Source organism: Coregonus lavaretus (assembly GCF_964263955.1).
Source record: "Coregonus lavaretus genome assembly, chromosome: 34".
NCBI classification, from domain to species: domain Eukaryota; kingdom Metazoa; phylum Chordata; class Actinopteri; order Salmoniformes; family Salmonidae; genus Coregonus; species Coregonus lavaretus.
This window is the reverse complement of record NC_140021.1, coordinates 6,213,706-6,235,095: the sequence shown is the minus strand read 5'-3', so window position 1 is coordinate 6,235,095 and position 21,390 is coordinate 6,213,706. Positions and strand designations below refer to the sequence as shown.

Sequence of the window (21,390 nt, the reverse complement as noted above, 5' to 3'; positions counted from 1 at the left end):
GCACAACAGTTTTCAGCTGTGCTAACATAATTGCAAAATGGATTTCTAATGATCAATTAGCCGTTTAAAATGATAAACTTGGATTAGCAAACGCAACGTGCCATTGGAACACAGGACTGATGGTTGCTGATAATGGGCCTCTGTACGCCTATGTAGATATTCCATTAAAAATCTGTAGTTTCCAGCTACACTAGCCATTTACAATATTAACAATGTCTACACTGTATTTCTGATCAATTTGATGTTATTTTAATGGACAAAAAAATTGCTTTTCTTTCGAAAACAAGGACATTTCTAAGTGACCCCAAACTTTTGAACGGTAGTGTATATACTGTATAAATCACAGGACAATCATGTTTTTGACTGCACTGGGCCTTTAAGTAAAGTGTTTCTCAAGTTCTTAAATCTTAATTTTCCCAGTTTCTCACAGCAGGAAAATAATCCTGCAGCAACAGGACATTATTATGTAGATTATAATGAATGGACATTGTTGTATGGGTTGATAAAAAAAAAAAATGTGTTGGGGTAAATCAATTCTCACATTTTAAAGTGGAAATGACTAACTTTGAAGCCCTTTAAACCTTGAATACACAACAATTTGCATTTCCTGCTGTGCAGGAAAATTCTCGGAGACAACAGTGACCAAATTTAAGATCCTATACCTGTAGCAACTGTTTCATTTCAGGAGCGACCAAAAGAGGACGCAGCAAAAATGAAGAACAAAGTGACCAGCGCTCAAGGTAAACTCTGGAAATGCTACTAATCACAACAATCAGATCATAACTGAATACTAAAGTACTACTGGTAATTGATATGAATGCACAGAGTATGTTTTTTAAAGTGATATCAAATGATAATGGCTGACAAATGCTATGTACTGTAGAGTACTGACCAAATATTTACACACAGGGATTCTCCATTGAGCAAGCTTTTTAGACTAGGACTAGGCTTAATGTGTGTCCGGGAATCTGGCTCGTGGTGTCATAAGAAGAGATGTAACTCAGATGATTATGGTGTGGTGTGGCAGCAGTGAGCGGTAAGAGGAAGGCCTGGTCGTGGGATCAGTACCTGGGAGAGGAGAAGGCCATAGCAGTTCCCCTCAGACTGTTCACTGAGGTAAGCATCACCTTCATCAACCAGTAGGTCTGTCTACTACTATAGCCTGACTTGAGAGTCCTATACATTACAATGAAAAATGTTGCTAAAGAAAATGAAAACAAATGTTCAGGTAGTCCCTCCATGTTTGTCTGTTTTCAGTCCGAGATGTAATTTACTGAACTAGAATACAGGCCAATAAAGCTATGATTTGCATTTAAAGGCCATAAGCCAACTGCGTGACGTTAAACATGGTCTGTTGATTTAAAAGGAAGGAAGGATGTTGGGGACTTTGAACTACAGTACATAGTTTACGGTACTATGCAAAGCTACACTATATATACAAAAGTATGTGGACACCCCTTCAAATTAGTATATTTGGCTATTTCATCCACGCCCATTGCTGACAGGTGTATAAAATCGAGCACGCAGCCATGCAATCTCCATAGACAAACATTGGCAGTAGAATGACCTTACTGAAGACCTCAGTGACTTTCAACGTGGCATCGTCATAGGATGCCACCTTTCCAACAAGTCAGTTTGTGAAATTTCTGCCCTGCTAGAGCTGCCCCGGTCAACTGTAAGTGCTGTTAATGTGAAGTGGAACGTCTAGGAGCAACAACGGCTCACAACAACCCTGCACAAGCTCACAGAATCGTCTGTCCTCGGTTGCAACACTCACTACCGAGTTCCAAACTGCCTCTGGAAGCAACGTCAGCACAATAACTGTTCGTCGGGAGCTTCATGAAATGGGTTTCCGTGGCCGACAAGCCGCACATAAGGCTTTACATTTTTATTTGCACTTTTACCCCTTTTTTCTCCCCAATTCCGTGATATCCAATTGGTAGTTGGGCTTGTCCCATCGCTGCAACTCCCCTAGCGTTTTCCTGGCATCCGCCAAACCCAGATTCGTCTGTCGGACTGCCAGATGGTGAAGCGTTTCCACTGCTCCAGAGACCAATTGCGGCAAGCTTTACACCACTGCAGCCGAAGCTTGGTATTGCGCATGTTGAACTTAGGCTTGAGTGCTAGGCCTCCCGAGTGGCGCATCGGTCTAAAAGCCATCCCAGAAGAGTGGAGGCTGTTATAGCAGCAAAGGGGGGACAAACTGGAATGAGATGTTTGATGAGGTGTCTACATACTTTTGGTCATGTAGTGTATCTTCTCCAAGTGATTTAATGTGAATTTATTTTATGTATTTTTTTAGTACAAAGCAAATTGCAACCAATTGTCCTTGATGAAATAGGGAAAGTATCTCAGTAGCTGGAGTTGTAGATCACACAGACAGATTTCAAATGAGAGGAGGAGGAGCTAAAATCACAGATCCTCCCCTTTCCTACTGCTTTTCTGCAGGACTGATTTCTAATGGGCCGACGGGGGCCTGCAAAACAGATGACAACCCCACTGTGTGCGTGTGATGGACACCAGGATGTCCCCATTGTTTCTAATGACTGTCCATTTGAGGACGGTCACAGCACAACTATTAGACCGCAGTGTAGATTAATCAAGGTTTTGAGACTTACCCCCCCCCCCCCCCCCCCCCCCCCGGCGTATTAATTTTTCTATGAAGGGATTTGACAGGACATCTGTTCCGTTGGAGGCACAAACACCCATTTCCACGGCAACTGCGCTGCCGAGACACACTTGAGCGTGGCGGTCCAGCAGCCATGAAAATGCAAACACAATAATGTTATGTTTCCTAGTAAATGTATAGGTTTGGGTTTTCTACAGAGGATATCTTTTTTTTAAATCAACATTTGGGTTTATTCTCCTGCTTTCCTGTTGGTCGCTTCGTTCTTTCCTTGTTCTCTGTTCTTCACACTCTGTCCTTCATTGTCTCCATCACACGCTCTCTCGCTCCCTTCCTCTCATGTACTTTTCTCTCTGTATGTCCTTTGCTGTCTCCCTCACGCTTTCTCACTCTTACGCTCTCCTTCCTCTCCCCAACTCTTGTCTCACTTTATCTTCGTCTCTCTCTCCCTCCATTCCAGGCCCAGTCATTCCCCCCCAGCAGAAGTGGCTTCAAGGCTGGGATGAGGCTGGAGGGGATCGACCCTCTCCACCCATCCATGTTCTGCGTCCTGTCTGTGGCAGAGGTGAGCTCCAGACCAGCCTCAACCCAGTATGATGGGCATGTCTCACACTTTAACTGGGTCTGTGATTGAAGTCCAGGCAGCGTTGTTGTGGGTGGAGGAAATTCTCATCCTTAACTGTTACTGACAACGGCCTTGGTAGTTTTGTGTTGTCAATTTGCTTTTGATGCCATCCCTTTTTGTGTTAAAATTGTCACGAGTCAAGACCTAAGCACTTTGAATGTGCGTATCACATCGACCACTTTCCAAATGTACAAGATTGACATTAGCTGTCGCTGTTGTATTTCCATCAGAAAAAATCGAATTGTATGGAAAGTCTCTTTTTTATAATTCACAGTGGAACAGAAACCAACTGTTAAGCGCAAGGCCCTGCAAGTAGCCTACTGCAATAGTCATGGGATGACGGAGGGGAATGACGTAATGCCGTGATGTTTGGGATAGGGACCGCATGCACATTCATACATAAACTGCATTTTGTTTTTCAAAGGTGATTGGCTACCGATTGCGTCTCCACATCGACGGCTACTCTGAATGCTATGACTTCTGGGTAAACGCCGACTCTGCCGACATCAGGCCAGCCGGATGGTGTGAGTCGACAGGACACAAGCTCCACCCACCAAAAGGTGATCTACAGCAGATCAACATAATGTTACCCTTTTCTCTTTTCACTGTGACTCGTGACAATCGTGCTGACCCAAACCAAACTGCAGGCTTGGATATATTATTTTCACGTGGTCTTTGTCAACATGATTCAAGGCGAGCAACTATGGTGGATTCGTAGCCAGAACAGCTTGGTTCGTCTTAGCTCAGTTCGGCTCAGTAGTGTGAAAGGTCCCTTCAGCTGGTCACTTTTGTCTGTTTGATATAATGGTATTGCTTCTGTGTAAGAGCTTGTGCGTGTTTAATCCTAACGGAATAGGCTTCAGCACATTACAGGAGAATGGTCTTTAAACTATGCATTGTTGATTTTTCTTACAAGGGCCTCATGTCATTTCCACACCATCAGCATGTATTGCTAATACACGGCAGTCTGTTGCGAATAATGTAATGTACCTGGCACAGCAATATTTTACACAACCCCAATCGCATTTGTTTTCTCTCTCTCTCTCCTTTCTTTTCTTTCTCTCTCCTTTCTTTCTCCCCCCTTCCTATTTCTCTGCACTATTTTTTTTTTTTTTTCAGGCTACAACGAAGTCGAGTTTAACTGGGAGAAATACCAAGAGTCTTGCAATGCTCCAGCTGCACCACAGAATCTGTTTAAATCCCATAACAGTGTAAGTGCTTGGTCGGGGTGCGGGAGTCAACAGAAGCTTAGTGCTACTTTCTTCTGTAAGGACGCCTGGGGCCAAAAGCTGACCTTCATTCACACAACAGAACAGAACAATGTGTCCCAGTGGCTGTTGTAAAGCTCCCTCCACACTGTGTCAGAGAAACACTGCTTTACTTCCTGTAGTTTTTTACAGTGACATAAGCTCAAATACAGATTGACTGAGAGGTACTGTATGACTTTAATGAAGGGAATTGATTGACGTAAAGGACGATATATTTTTGAGTTGCACCCCCAGACCAGCCTGAATTCGTTGGGGCATGAACTCTACGAGGTGTCGAAAGCGTTCCACACGGATGCTGGCCCGTGTTGACTCCAATGCTTCCCCACAGTTGTGTCAAGTTGGCTGGATGTCCTTTGGGTGGTGGACCATTCTTGTTACACATGTGAAACTGTTGAGCGTGAAAAACCCAACAGCGTTGCAGTTCTTGACACCAACCGGTGCGCCTGGCACCAACTACCATGCCCCGTTCAAAGGCACTTAAATATTTTGTCTTGCCCATTCACCCTCCGAATGGCACAAGTACACAATCCATGTCTCAATTGTCTCAAGGCTTAAAAATCCTTCTTTAACCTGTCTCCTCCCCTTCATCTACACTGATTGAAGTGGATTTAACAAGTGACTCTCAAGCTTTTAGGGCAGAATCAGTGTATGCTATTTGAATATTTACTCAAACCCTCCATTGACATGAATGCATGATTTCCACTTAGTCAAAGAATTGAGCCCCTACTGATGTGTGTCCACAGACCACGAGCACCACTAAGTTTCAGGTGGGCATGAAACTGGAGGCAGTGGACAGGAAGAACCCATGCCTGGTGTGTGTGGCCTCAGTGGCCGACATCGTGGACAATCGCTTCCTGGTTCACTTTGACAACTGGGACGACACCTACGATTACTGGTGAGACACCCATCATTCAGTTCAAACTGTTTTCCATTCTTTTGAAATGAGCTTTTTTGTAAGTTGATGAGAAATTGGAAAATAAAATGTCCACACTGTGTGTTTATGTGTGCGGGGGGGAAAAACTTCAACAGAACTCATTCTGTTTCCTCAGTTTGAAACGTGCTTTTGTATGTTTGCTTCCTGGTTTCTACCTTGACTGTTAAATGAAGTCTGTTGTGGAAATCAAACCTGAGTTTGAGAAGGTGTTTTCATCAAGTTCTAGCCAGATGAGATATGCGTTCAACATTTGTTTCCTGATTGTTTAGTGTCAGTAATTGATATATTACACCTTAGTGTTGTTTTGTAACTGATGTTCTATTGTGTGTGTGTGTGTATATATATACACTGAGTGTACAAAACATTAAGAACACCTTCCTAATATTGTGTTGCAACCAGTCAGTCTATGTCATGGAAAGAGCATGGAATGTTTTGTACACTCAGTGCATATAGCTTTGTTACATATAGAGTGACGTATAGAACAACAGTAAAGAGTGTGTGCATGCGTGCGGGTGTGCACGTGTGTGTGCATGTATGATCTTCAATTCCAGTACTGTCATCAGTGAATCGGTGACGATTTACCTGCTTATTGCGAAGAGGAGTTTGATTACATAGCATGTGACTCATGACCCAATTCATCCAGTGAAAAGCCTGACGTGGGAGAAAAACAGAAGCTGTGTAATTAGATAAGATGTAATCGTTGAAGAGGAGAACTGACGGTCTTCTCTGTTTTGTTCTCAGAGCTGCCTGGCTGAGACATTTTGCAGCGGGTATTTTATTTGTCCTTTTTCTTCCTTTTTCATGTCTCATACTGAGACTTTCCAAGAGGAGAAGCTCCTATCCTCCTTACTACTTACAAAGACATGCATAAATCATGGGTCGCCACAGCTCGCAGTCACACGCACACAATCAACATGTACACCCACACTCTGTTTAACGTACACACAGGCACAACACGCTTGCATGCTCACACTTTCACACACACACACACACACACACACACACTCACACACACACACACACACACACACACACACACACACACACCTCGCACACAGATTCACTCCCAGCCACTCCACTACGCTCACCAGAGAGCATGTACGGGACAGCAATCAGGGAATCCTTCACTTCACGTAACCCCATGATTGGCTAATCACACACGTTCACAAAAAACACATATACATACACACACACACCCCTCGCACACAGATTCACTCTCTCAGCCACTCTGCTATGCTCACCAGAGAGCATGTACGGGACAGCAATCAGGGAATCCTTCACTTCACGTAACCCCATGATTGGCTAATCACACACGTTCACAAAAAACACATATACATACACACACACACCCCTCGCACACAGATTCACTCTCTCAGCCACTCTGCTATGCTCACCAGAGAGCATGTACGGGACAGCAATCAGGGAATCCTTCACTTCACGTAACCCCATGATTGGCTAATCACACACGTTCACAAAAAACACATATACATACACACACACACCCCTCGCACACAGATTCACTCTCTCAGCCACTCTGCTATGCTCACCAAAGTGCATTTGTGGGATTTTTGGTCAACTTATTGGGCCTAAGGGACAGCAATCAGGCAAGCCTTCACTCTGTACACCTCATGATTGGCTATTTTCATATTTACATTTTTATTTATTGACTTTTTACCCCTTTTTCTCCCCAAATTCGTGATATCCAATTGGTAGTTACAGACTTGTCCCATCGCTGCAACTCCCATACGGACTCGGGAGAGGCGAAGGTCGAGAGCCATGCGTCCTCGAAACACGACCCTGCCAAGCCGCACTGCTTCTTGACACTGCTTCTTGACACGCTTAACCCGGTAGCCAGCCGCACCAATGTGTCGGAGGAAACACTGTACAACCTGCGACCGTGTCAGCGTGCATGCTCCCGGCCCGCCACAGGAGTCGCTAGAGCGCGATGGGAAAAGGACATCTCGGCCGGCCAAACCCTCCCCTAACCCGGACGATGCTGGGCCAATTGTGCGTCGCCTCATGGGTCTCCCGGTCGCAGCCGGCTGCGACATAGCCTGTGATCAAACCCGGAACACCCACTCATTTTTAGCATACAAATTTCAACAACAAGCTGGTCGCGTGGTTCCAAATGTTGAAAATGTACAAACATCTCCTGGATTAACCATTAATTCAAAAGATTAGAAATAGCATTTTGAACATGGCGGTTGTTGGTTGGGTGAGGTGTTGCATTTCCAATTTCTGTTAGCTAGCTAAGTTACCAGACACAGCCCTAAAATAAACCATGAAATCTGTTAGCAAACACATAATGGCACTCAATAGCACTGTCACAGGTGCATCTGACCAAATTTCGTGAGATATTACCTCTGGGTTAACCGAGACAAGTCACTTCAGAACAGACCCAGGGTCTGTTTCTGTGGCGGTAGAAACGCTAAGGCTCATGGTTAGTCGTTTTTTGGTGCTCTTTAATTCTTCAAAGTCTAAGCCGTTGGGGTGGTGGGTTTCTATGCTGACACATGGACTGTTTTTAAGGTCATACTATGGATCATTTAGCTATTTGATTTGGAATTTTATGACCCCTTTAGGTATAAATAAATATAGAAAATATTGAATTGAGCTTTTACTACTATAGCCCAGAGAAATGCATTGAATAACACATTCATAAATGGCAAAAAAGCCAGTCAAAAAATGAATCGTAAGAAACACGGTTTTGAAGTGTTTGTCCTGTATCTAGGAGATATAAGAAAACTCTGGAAATATATCTATATATTTTTTGGTACACACATTTAACCCCCTTTTTGGGTAGGCACAAAACTACCTTCATACTTCCATAACAAAATGTAAACCGGTACCGGTTACCTTCAGACACGTCCAGTGACACTTGTTGGGGTCATAGAGCAAAACGTGAGAGCCTCCCCTTTCCATAGAGTGGTCATAATAGATTTTAGGTCAAACCGTTCGGACGAGGGGTGGGGTGACCATGTTTTAAAACAGGATGATTTAGCGGGACAGTGTAGCCACTGAGATGCAGTGCCTTCGACCACTGCGCCAATCGGGAGCCCATGACAAGAGCTGGAACAAAGATTATGGATATACTGACAAGATGCAGGTTTCTCCGCCCTAACAATACTTCAGACGGCTATGTGGGTCAGCTAATACAGGGCTAGTAAAGGCCAAGTGCACTACTTTTTTGTGAGGAACTTTTTTTTTTAAACAAAAAAAATACCTGATTTTTCAGGGGGTGCTGCTGCACCCTCAGCACCCCTACTTCCTGCGGCTATGACTGCTCTAGCTTTACCACCTTTCACCACCGACATCGGCGGATGCGGTGGATTGAGACGCATCCAATGCAAAAAACATATCTATAGCTTAAACTGACAGATTTTGATGGGGATTTTAAAAATATGTTACTTACATTGACGCACCGGTGCGTCAATCGACTCTAGGGGGTTAAAACCAGGAACCAACTGTGAAAACAAGACTTCTCAACACAGGTTGAAACAATCATAACCGATGGGCACTACATCAACATACAAATTGTTTTGCAATCTCTGGAGAAAATAGAACGTCAAAGTTGCACAGTAACATCGCTATCGCTAATTTTTAATACCAACACGGGTTGCGTGGATTGAGAATCTATTTCCAGAACCTCTCGTCAGAGCCCTATTGCAATATTCTCCCGGTCACAAACCGGGTTTTGTAAATGGAAATTGCATGTACAGGTTATTGTATTGTGCTACCCCAGGAGGATTGAAATCAAATGAAAATTGTACGTGTGTGTATAGTTGAGGAAGTGTGTCTATGTAGGAAGATAATGTACAGTATGCTGTGGTTAAGTGTGTGTGTGTGGTTTAGTTTATTAGGATCCCCATTAGCTACTGCACATGCAGCAGCTACTCTTCCTGGGGTCCACATAAAACGTACAAATACATGACAAAGTACAGAACACTAATAGACAAGAACAACATAAGATATGACATTAAATTCAAAGTAAATAAGATATAAAATTAGAGTTATAGTGTGTGTGTGTGTGTGTGTTTTAGGTGTGATGCCAGCAGCCCTTACATCCACCCAGTGGGCTGGTGCCAGGACCACGGACGACCTCTCACTGCACCTCAGGGTGAGTAGCTAGCCCAGTCGATACAATACTGTATATATGTGTTGTGTGTAATTCACTTTGGATGCTGTGTGGCTAATGTCTGCCAAAAAGGCTACTTTAGTCATTCCTTACTTTAGTCCCCATATTAGTAGTAAGATGTGAACCTTTATCATAACTCTCTCTTAATCTTCCACGTCAATACTAGAGTAATTCATTTCATTTCTCCTCTAATATTCTGGTATTGTCCCCTTCCACTTCTACACCCTTATTTAAAGCTAGAATCCTTAGTTGCTACTTAATTATATATGCCCATTGATTCTTGAAGAATTGTACTTATAAATGCCTTATGAGCTTAGTTCATCTGTCGTACCCCAACAGAACCAAAAATATGTATGTTTGTGAACAAACACCGTATAGCCTCAAAACATGGTTAAAACTATACATTTCATATCATGGATGGTCAGTCCATAGCTCTGTCTGAATTTGAGCGGGGTTACATTTCTCCAGTTCCATCCCTTAGCTTTTTAGCGAAACAGGGGCAGGGATCCGTTTTGGAATACTGACTGTCCAAACAGCAAGTTACAAGTGACCAAATCGGATTTGTGTGTGTTCAGACAGCAGTCATTTGCTGACATGGCTATGCTAGTTGTCATAGTAACAACGGGTATGTGCGCGGTGGTGTAGGCTGATTGGTGGTGGTGCTTCCTATCATTCAGAAGTTATGTAGTACGCTAAGGTGACAATAATGCCTGCCATGGACATTTCCCAGTTGCTTTGAATGTTCAAAACCATAGTTTAAGAACACTTTTAAAGCCTCAAAGGATAAGAGGATCCAACTTTCAAAACGAGTCCTTTTTGACTAGCCACAGCAGTCCACTAGCTAGCTAAGTAGCTGTTTAGCTTTCTAGCACATTCACTAATTTGTTTGTAAACAATTAAGCTAGTTAGCTTCCACATGTTCTTGTCAAAACTGTTAACAGAGTAGCTAGCAAGCAACAAGATATGCCAAATAAGTGTAAAAACCACGAGGTCAAATACATCAGATTTGACCGTTAAGATACAAGGCCAGGATTCAGATTTGTATCTGATTTCAAATTACCTACGAAGGTGGTTTGAAATATCTGATTCCATGGGCTTTTTGGCTGTTCAGACTGCAGGAAAAATAACAGATTCTAATCAGATTTATGCCAAAAAATAGGATTGAGTCACTTCAAACTGCCAATGTGAACAAGGCTTAAGTTATACATTATATGTATGACCCGTGCATCATCCTGAAAGGAAAAACTTAATCACGGCTGTTCTTTAGTAATACAGTACTGTATGCCTTAAATGCATAAAAAATCTAAACATTAGTCATTTACTTCACAATTGTTGTTTTTGTTGATATACCATGATGGAACACTACATTACAGCACAGGAAAAAGGTTATAACTTAGTAATTGAATGGTAACAAGTTGTAGTAATAATAATAATATAATAATATGCCATTTAGCAGACGCTTTTATCCAAAGCGACTTACAGTCATGCGTGCATACATTTTTGTGTATGGGTGGTCCCGGGGATCGAACCCACTACCTTGGCATTACAAGCGCCGTGCTCTACCAGCTGAGCTACAGAGGACCACAATGTAATGTTAAGTGCTATCACAATGAGTTACATGTTAAAGCATTTTAATTGACATTCAAAAATGTTGACCAAAAAAAAAGTGTAGAGAACTCCTATATTATTTATTTCACCTGTCAGCATTCACCTCCACCTCCACTTCCTTTGCAGTTGATGCTACTGTACACAGGCTACATACCCCCGAGCTCTGCTTTAATCTCATGATTTGATCCGTTGACAGCTTTGACAGACCAGCTTCATATTTTCATATTATTCTCTTGACTTACGTAAAATCAGCTCTCCTGTCAGTCTAGATGCTGTCAATCATTTAAAAGGCTCTCATCTGCAGTCAGCAGCTAGCTACGATGATATGTTAAAAGTTGGAGGGGTTGTCATGGTAATGTTAAATGGGACTAAGGTATAGGAAGGTGTCTAAAATGTCACTTTGTGTGGCTTTTAATGTCTTATTGTGTAATTGCAAAGCGTAACGAACACGTACAGTAGCCCTCTCATCTATTGTGTTGTCATGTTGGGCCACTCCAGGGCCCCAACACCCAGTCATAATTACGCTGTCTGACTCAATGTAATGGCACTTAAGCCTGGGTCGGGTGATGGTAATGTGGTAGGAATTACCCACTGGGTGCTGTAAAGTGAATAACTCCAACGGTAATCAAACTCGTTGGTGGAGTTTCCTTTATTAGCTAGAGGACTCCTGATATCTCCAGGAGTGATAAGTATATTTTTTGTCTTCATCTGTTGTCTAGCACTGTCTTTTTGCTTGCTATGGCCAGCTACTTTAAGTGCTGCCTGTCTTCCCAGTAGCCTACTTGGTGTGTGAACTGCTGAATGCTCATAACTTGCAGATGATTGTTGACACATCAACCAGGATTCAGTCTCCCCTGGTTTCTCAGGGGCAGCTATAAGCGGTGGTCTCGTCTGCGAAACAAAGACGGTTCTGCAGAGTTGTTCTGTGGAGTTCTTCGAGGAAGGAAAGAGAGGAAGGCTTCACACCACTCTCTCACTTGAGTGTTTTACCGAGTTATTTTCAGATTATCTCATTTTGCTCTTTTGTAGCTTTGGCAACTGTGTGTGTGTTTTCTATACCTGTTCGCTCCTCTCCCTGTAGGCTTTACAGATGCTCCCCACCCCTTGGCTGCAACTCTTCTAATTTATTGAACCCTGAGCGTACAACCCATGTGGAATTCCGGGTCTCTGGCAGCGTTTGGAACTTCCGATCTGCGGTCAGCCTATGCTGCCCTTCACTTCTTGGCCCTGACGGAGATCTGGATCACCCCAGAGAACACTGCTACTCCAGCTGCTCTCTCTTCATCTGACTATGTTTTCTCTCATAGTCCGAGAGCATCTGGTCGTTGCGGTGGCGGCACAGGGCTACTCATTTCGCCTAACTGGAGATTTTCTCTTTTCTCCCTCTCTCACCTGTCCATCTCCTCATTTGAATTCCATACTGTCACTTGACCACTCAAGCGTAACACTGTTCTCATCGATCACCCACCAGGTGCCCTTGGAGAGTTCCTCAATGAGCTTGACACCTTAATAAGCTAATTTCCTGACGATGGCTCACCGCTCTTCGTACTTGGCGGATTTCAAGTTCCTGGAGTCTGCCTTCCATTAATTTCTTTCCAACTCTCTCTTTCTCCTCCTTACCTCTTTTGACCTCAAACTTTCCCAATCCCCTCCAACTCACAAGTCAGGCAATACGCTTGACCTCATCTTTAGTAGAGGCTGTTCCCCTACTAATCTCACTGCAACCCCCCTCTAGGTCTCTGACTTAGTTTCCTTTTCTAACTCTCTCTCCTCCAACCCTAGCCACTCAGCCCCTACCCAGATGGTCATGCGCCATCGCAATCTTCGCTCTCTCTCTCTCCCACTACTCTCTCCTCTTCTATCCTATCATCTCTCCCTTCTGATTATTCCTCTTAGTCCGTACTCTCCTCCCTTTCCGCATTCTATGTCTCGGGCCTTCCCCTCCTGCTCCGTGGCAGAGTGACTCATTGCGAGCTTCCAGAACAGGGCTGTGGGCAGCTGAGTGAAAATGGAGGAAAACTAAACTTCCGGAGGACCGATCATCCTTCACTTCCTCCTCTCTACCTTCTCTTCCTCTGTATCTGCTGCTAAAGCCACTTTATATCACTCTAAATTTCAAGCTTCTGCCTCTAGCCCTACGAAACTCTCCACCTTCTCCTCCCTCCTAAATCCTCCACCCCTTCCCCTTCCCTCCTCCCTCTCTGCGGACGACTTTGTCAACCACTTTGAAAAGAAGGTTGACGACATCCTGTTCCTCATTCACTCAGCCTATTGAGTCCACTGGTCCCACTCACACAGAACTACCCTACGCCTTGACCTCTTTCTCCCCTCTCTCTCCAGATGAAATCCTGCAACTAGTGAGGACTGGCCGCCCGACAACCTGCCCGCTCGACCCCATCCCCTCCTTCCTTCTCCAGACCATCTCTGGAGGCCTTCTCCCATTCCTCACTTCCATCAACTCATCCGTGAGCACTCGCTGCGTCCCCTCTGACTTCAAAATGTCGCTTCCCCTCCTCAAGAAACCAACACTCGACTCATCTGACGTCAAAAAACTATAGACCTGTAACCCTTCTTTCTTTTCTTTCAAAAGCTTGAGTGTGCTGTCTCTGACCAACTCTCTTGTTATCTCTCTCAGAATAATCTTCTTGACCCTAACCAGTCAGGCTTCAAGACGGGTCACTCAACCGAGACTGCTCTTCTTTGTAGCACAGAGGCTCTCCACACTGCCAAAGCTGACTCTCATCCTGCTAGATCTATCCTCTGCCTTCCACACTGTGAATTATCAGATCCTCCTCTGCACCCTCTCAGGGCTGGGCGACTCAGGCTCTGCACACTCTTGGATTGCATTCTACCTGGCAGGCCGCTCCTACCAGGTGACATGGAGAGGATCTGTGTCTGCACCACGTACTCGTGTCCCCCAGGGCTCGGTTCTAGGCCCCTCCTTCTCTCGATACACCAAGTCACTCAGCTCCATTATATCCTCACATGGTCTCTCCTATCATTGCTATGTGTATGACACTCAACTACCCCAACCTTCCCAAGTTCTCCCATGTCACCCCGCTCCTCAGTTCACTCCACTGGCTTCCAGTCGAAGCTCGCATCCACAATGAGAACATGGTGCTTGCCAATGGAGCAGCAAGAGGAACTGCCAATCCCTATCTTCAGGCTATGCTCAAACCCTACACCCCAACCTGAGCACTCCGTTCTGCCACCTTTGGTCTCTTGGCCCTGCCATCCCTACGGGAGGGCAGCTCCTGCTAAGTCCGGACACCCCAATGATGGAACCAAATTCCCCCTGAAGCTAGGACAGCAGAGTCCCTGCCCATCTTCCGAAAGCACCTGAAACCACCCCCTCCTTTCTAGCTTTGACTTTGATACACTTTTCCTCAATAAATTCAATATTTCCTATGCCTGTGGACATGTGGTTGGCCCACCTAGCAACTGTAACTTGCTCTGGATAAGAGCGTCTGCTAAATGACATAAGGAATCCAAGTCCAAAGCATTTGAAAGGATATCAAAACCCTCTAGGCTCTCTCGCTCTCCTCTTTCTCCATCTCCATTTTCTTCTCCCTCTCTTGTTCTACAATATAATAGGCTGCTCGGTTGTGCCATTCGGCTAACATTCTCCCAGAGAGTTGTATGTCACAAAACTGCATCTGTTTTTCCAGTTAAAAGCGAGTGTGGTGCTGTGCTGTTAAATGGATACTGGAGCACAATCATCAGATCATTTGCAGATCAGCGAATAGAGAGAAAGAGGGAGGGAAAGAAGGCAAGAGAGGGGGGGGAGAACAGGAGGGGAGGGGGAGAGAGATTATCGTTTATGTTATCACAGCTGTTGGGTACAATATTATTGTAACTATTTGATCCATGCCTTGTGCAGAGAGCATTAATTCATTGACCATTTGAAACAAGGTTTCTCTCTCTTGATTTTGCTAGCGCTCTCTCTCTCTCTCTCTCAACTCCTATCAGACCCGATAGTCCTTGGCTAAGCTATAGCAGTTTCAGTGGTGTACATGTGGTGCTGGGAGATGCCAACAGTCTATGGGATACATAACGGATCATCCACAACTGTATACTGAAAAGTGACCAAGTTTAGCCCAAACAAATATAATATTTGACTAAAACATAATCATTTCAAACCTTGCTTACATGTGTATACAATCACGTCTCTCTATTATGTGTAGGAATACTTGGGAACAGATTTACAAAATTAAAATCACTTGGCACTGATTTCCTGGTGTTTTTACAGTCTTATGTCCAACATTGAAGTGTGTATGTACACTACCGTTCAAAAGTTTGGGGTCATTTGAAATATCCTTGTTTTCCATGAAAACATACATGAAATGAGTTTGAATAGGAAATATAGCAAAATGCATAGGAAATGTAGTCATTGACAAGGTTAGAAATAATCTCAATGAATCCTCCATTTGCAGCAATTACAGCCTTGCAGACCTTTGGCATTCTAGTAGTCAATTTGTTGAGGTAATCTGAAGAGATTTCACCCCAGATCCGGTGACTGTGCTGGCCACTCCATTATAGACAGAATACCAGCTGACTGCTTTTCCCTAAATAGTTATTGCATAGTTTGGAGCTGTGCTTTGGGTCATTGTCCTGTTGTAGGAGGAAATTGGCTCCAATCAAGCGCCGTCCACAGGGTATGGTATGGTGTTGCAAAATGGAGTGATAGCTTTCCTTCTTCAAGATCCCTTTTACCCTGTACAAATCTCCCACTTTACCACCACCAAAGCACCCCCAGACCATCACATTGCCTCCACCATGCTTGACAGATGGAATCAAGCACTCCTCCAGCATCTTTTCCTTTGGTCTGCGTCTCACAAATGTTCTTATTTGTGATCCGAACACCTCAAACATCGATTTGTCTGTCCATAACACTTTTTTCCAATCTTCCTCTGTCCAGTGTCTGTGTTCTTTTGTCCATCTTAATCTTTTATTTTTATTGGCCAGTCTGAGATATGGATTTTTCTTTGCCTAGAAGGTCAGCATCCAGGAGTCGCCTCTTCACTGTTGACATTGAGACTGGTGTTTTGCAGGTACTATTTAATGAAGCTGGCAGTTGAGGACCTGTGAGGCGTCTGTTTCTCAAACTAGACACTCTAATGTATTTGTCCTCCTGCTCAGTTGTGCACCGGGGCCTCCCACTCCTCTTTCTATTCTGGTTAGCGCCAGTTTGCGCTGTTCTGTGAAGGGAGTAGTACACAGCGTTGTACGAGATCTTCAGTTTCTTGGCAATTTCTCGCATGGAATAGCCTTCAATTCTCAGAACAAGAATAGACTGAAACAAGAATAGAAAGTTATTTGTTTCTGGCCATTTTGAGCCTGTAATCGAACCCACAATTGCTGATGCTCCAGATACGCAACTAGTCTCTAAGGCCAGTTGTATTGCTTCCAAATCCCTTACCAAATCCCTTACTTTAACTTAATGTGGACTCATCATTGCTGTCGTATACAGTGTGATTCCTCAACTGGTGTTCTTAGAGCAAGTGAAGAACTGCAGCTCTGGAACGTATTCCTATAGTCAAGGAAGAGACAGGTGTACTTACTAATATGATGTTAGATCTTGCCCTGAGAAACTGTGACTATGAAAGTGCTCATTACCTCTATATTGAACCATCTGTAGGCTCTTTACCCACAGCTTTACTATCAGACTTCCAGCTGCTTCTATGCACTGAACATATTTTGTCTTACAAAATGTAATGTGTTATAAATTCCTTTTGTAGCAGATGCATCTGCCATATTGCAAGCAGGAGGCCACTTTAGACTGTTGAGATGCACGCATGCATTTTCTCTTGGATGTTTTACTAGAATGGAATCTAGTTTCAGATTGAGTTTCAAAGTAAAGGCACAGTAAATGAGCAGTTCCCGAAGTAGCCAGGCAAGTTTTTATTGTTGAACCGTTTGTGATTGGCTCAAATGTGCCTCTATAACTGACTACCTCTGACTACTCTCTGGCTTGGGACTGAGGTATTTTCCTGTATTTGATTTAACAAGAACTACCGAGGCAGTGGCCAGTACAACTAATCACTCACTAATGGCAGCCTCCACAACTCAATCTCCGCTAGCTAAACATAATTTCCTTCCGCAACCAGGCGATATGTGATTGTGTACGTTAGCTCCCCCGCATATGTTGCACCCGTGTGTGTGTGTGTGTGTGTGTCACATTTAAGTTTTCAAGCTCATTTGTCTTGTAATGAGATTGTCACAGCCGTGTATGGTCCCCGTTTGAAGTTGTTTGTGTGTGCATGTGCGTGCGCAAGCACGAGCGTGTGCGATTTCCCCATGTTTAAATCAGATTGTGTTTTGGATTGTGTTCAAGGACACCCCAACCCAGAACATTTCCTGTGGGAGGAGTACTTAGAAGACAATGGTTCCACGGCGGTTCCAAGCCAGGCTTTCTGTATGGTAAGCAGTAAGCACTAGGCACAGAACAGCTGGCTAGCTATGTATCAGACAGCGCTGTGTTTGTGTGTGTGTCTGTGTGTCACGCGGCACCATTGTTGTTCCCAGGCTCTGCTGCAATCTAACGGCTTCTTTAGTGTTTCATAATGATTTCCTTTATTGTCTAAAAAAACTCCTACAAACAATTGAAATTTAAGGCAGTTTAATAACGGTTGTGGTTAGGTCCCTTTTCACAATAATGACACAAGTAATGTTTTCCTCAGTTTGACATCAGTTTGTCACTTTACCAGACCTGGGCCCGTATCCACAAAGCATCTCAGAAAAAGTCCTAGGAAACATGTTTTAAGACTAAAATAACTCCCAGCTCAGAGTAGGTTTTATGATGATGTTAAGACACTACCCAGATAAAGAGCCAGGAGTAAAATCAACTCATAAAAGTTAATCTCTGCTGGTAATCACAACAGTTTGAGGTACCGCAAAGGAAAGATAGTGATGAGGCTCATTGACGTTGTTGCAAGAGATGGGGAATAACCAATCGCGATGAGGCATCGCCAGCTGTGCATGCTTCGGACAACCACGGTGAATGTAACATCAAATGTTGCAATGGTAAAACGATTGATATAATATTCGCCTGATCACTTTGCCTACTCTTGGCATGTTGGCATGCGTATGTTATAATTTTTTGGGACCAATTCGGATGCTTGTTAAAAGTGGATTTTTTTTATAATTATACTGTTACAGTGGGGGAAAAAAGTATTTAGTCAGCCACCAATTGTGCAAGTTCTCCCACTTAAAAAGATGAGAGGCCTGTAATTTTCATCATAGGTACACGTCAACTATGACAGACAAATTGAGAGAAAACATTTCAGAAAATCACATTGTAGGATTTTTTATAAATTTATTGGCAAATTATGGTGGAAAATAAGTATTTGGTCAATAACAAAAGTTTCTCAATACTTTGTTATATACCCTTTGTTGGCAATGACACAGGTCAAACATTTTCTGTAAGTCTTCACAAGGTTTTCACACACTGTTGCTGGTATTTTGGCCCATTCCTCCATGCAGATCTCCTTTAGAGCAGTGATGTTTTGGGGCTGTCGCTGGGCAACACAGACTTTCAACTCCCTCCAAAGATTTTCTATGGGGTTGAGATCTGGAGACTGGCTAGGCCACTCCAGGACCTTGAAATGCTTCTTACGAAGCCACTCCTTTGTTGCCCGGGCGGTGTGTTTGGGATCATTGTCATGCTGAAAGACCCAGCCACGTTTCATCTTCAATGCCCTTGCTGATGGAAGGTTTTCACTCAAAATCTCACGATACATGGACCCATTCATTCTTTCCTTTACACGGATCAGTCGTCCTGGTCCCTTTGCAGTAAAACAGCCCCAAAGCATGATGTTTCCACCCCCATGCTTCACAGTAGGTATGGTGTTCTTTGGATGCAACTCAGCATTCTTTGTCCTCCTTACCAAAAAGTTCTATTTTGGTTTCATCTGACCATATGACATTCTCCCAATCCTCTTCTGGATCATCCAAATGCACTCTAGCAAACTTCAGACGGGCCTGGACATGTACTGGCTTAAGCAGGGGGACACGTCTCGCACTGCAGGATTTGAGTCCCTGGCGGCATAGTGTGTTACTGATGGTAGGCTTTGTTACTTTGGTCCCAGCTCTCTGCAGGTCATTCACTAGGTCCCCCCGTGTGGTTCTGGGAGTTTTGCTCACCGTTCTTGTGATCATTTTGACCCCACAGGGTGAGATCTTGCGTGGAGCCCCAGATCGAGGGAGATTATCAGTGGTCTTGCATGTCTTCCATTTCCTAATAATTGCTCCCACAGTTGATTTCTTCAAACCAAGCTGCTTACCTATTGCAGATTCAGTCTTCCCAGCCTGGTGCAGGTCTACAATTTTGTTTCTGGTGTCCTTTGACAACTCTTTGGTCTTGGCCATAGTGGAGTTTGGAGTGTGACTGTTTGAGGTTGTGGACAGGTGTCTTTTATACTGATAACAAGTTCAAACAGGTGCCATTAATACAGGTAACGAGTGGAGGACAGAGGAGCCTCTTAAAGAAGAAGTTACAGGTCTGTGAGAGCCAGAAATCTTGCTTGTTTGTAGGTGACCAAATACTTATTTTCCACCATAATTTGCAAATAAATTCATAAAAAATCCTACAATGTGATTTTCTGGATTTTTTTTCTCAATTTGTCTGTCATAGTTGACGTGTACCTATGATGAAAATTACAGGCCTCTCTCATTTTTTTAAGTGGGAGAACTTGCACAATTGGTGGCTGACTAAATACTTTTTTCCCCCACTGTATATCAACACACTCGTCACTCCCATTTAATAACTCTACATTTCTTTGGGACAGTTGGCATCAAATCACTTGCAGATAATGTTGCATAAAACGTTTGAAAGGTCTAACATTTTCATCGAACACAATCAAAGTTAACATGGGCCCTAGATGGCTTCAATTGCCCAATTTTATATTTTTTTACCAACATGATGTTGCGCTCCAAAGGGATAACTTGGAATAACATGATTTAGGTTAATTAAATAATACAAATATAAATATTATTATTTATTAGCCTATGTGGTTATAAGTATTTAGGCATATCATGTGATAAAGGGCTCATGTGAAATCATTTTCAAAAGCGCAAGACATACTGTTGCATGTAGGTGTAGATTGTTTATGGATTGATCATATAGAAATATCAAAACATTCTTCAACTCCAAAGCAATTTTATGTGGTGCAGGAACCACTGACTCACTGACTTTTTCTATTATCAAAACACCTGCACAACTCTTAACTGGTTAGGACAGCTCATGATGTGTCCTAAACATCTGTTTACTTAGTCGGAGTCTTATGACTAAAATGCTTCATGCATAGCTTTTATTTTTTACATATAAGAGTAGGAGTCAAATGTCTCTATTCTCAGTACTTACGACCAATGTTCTACTCTGAGACGATTAATGGATATGGTCCCTGTCATTCTCATTCAGAAACACCCTGTGTCAAACTCACTGACTTCCTCTCTGCCCTAAAGAACTCCACTGTCAACTGCCTCTCCCCTGCATGACATCTGCACAGCTCCACACAATTCCACACCCTCAAATCTTCTCCTCTGGCTGAGTTTCTGGCTGACGGGGCCTGTCCTCACCTCTGCTCTCCTCCACTCTGCATGCTCTGCTCTTTCTGTCTCTCTCGCTGTCTCCCCCCTCACTTCCTCCTTTCTCTTCCCCATCACAGAGAGCTCCTCACAGTTTCCAGGTGAACATGAAGCTGGAGGTGGTGGACAGGAGGAACCCCATGCTGGTCCGTGTGGCTACTGTCTCAGACACTGAGGACTACAGGGTCAAGGTGAGGGGGAGGAAGGTGAAGAGGTGGGATAAGAGAGGGGATGAGAGAGAGAGAGAGAACAAAATGAAAGGATGATTGCGGGGATGAGAGGAGGTGAGGGGATGAGAGGAGGGTATGTGAATAGAAGTGTGTGGGGGGGGGTGTTAGTCAGGGTGAGGAGGCCTGCTGAGCTGGAAGCTCCTACACCACGGCTGTTTAGGACTCCATGTCTGTGAAATGAGCAGCCTGGAGAGTCTGCAGAAGCCTCTTGTTGGTGCTGCTCTTGTTAAACCACTAACAAGCCTTGTACTGAGACTTGGTAGTTTGTATTGTGTGTGTGTCAGGGCACATGCACTGTGTTTGTTTGTACTGCATGCCCATGCCCATGCCTATGTGTTTCCGCCTGATGTATGTATTGGGTGTTTATACAGTTGATCAT

At 43.8% G+C, this 21,390-nt stretch overlaps 1 protein-coding gene across 1 annotated transcript in view; it reads left to right on the top strand.

Annotated features, from left to right (window-relative positions):
- The window catches only part of LOC311109257 (lethal(3)malignant brain tumor-like protein 4), a gene marked incomplete at its 3' end in the record, with an annotated part of 75,348 nt that overhangs the window by 19,354 nt on the left and 34,604 nt on the right, over nt 1-21,390 (top strand). Inside the window, exons 4-12 of the mRNA XM_084152094.1 lie at nt 686-740; nt 1,028-1,116; nt 3,087-3,191; nt 3,676-3,811; nt 4,371-4,462; nt 5,263-5,414; nt 9,494-9,570; nt 17,531-17,616; nt 20,862-20,972. Coding sequence (XP_084008220.1) covers nt 686-740; nt 1,028-1,116; nt 3,087-3,191; nt 3,676-3,811; nt 4,371-4,462; nt 5,263-5,414; nt 9,494-9,570; nt 17,531-17,616; nt 20,862-20,972 — 903 coding nt within the window. The remainder of the gene's footprint in view (nt 1-685; nt 741-1,027; nt 1,117-3,086; nt 3,192-3,675; nt 3,812-4,370; nt 4,463-5,262; nt 5,415-9,493; nt 9,571-17,530; nt 17,617-20,861; nt 20,973-21,390) is intronic.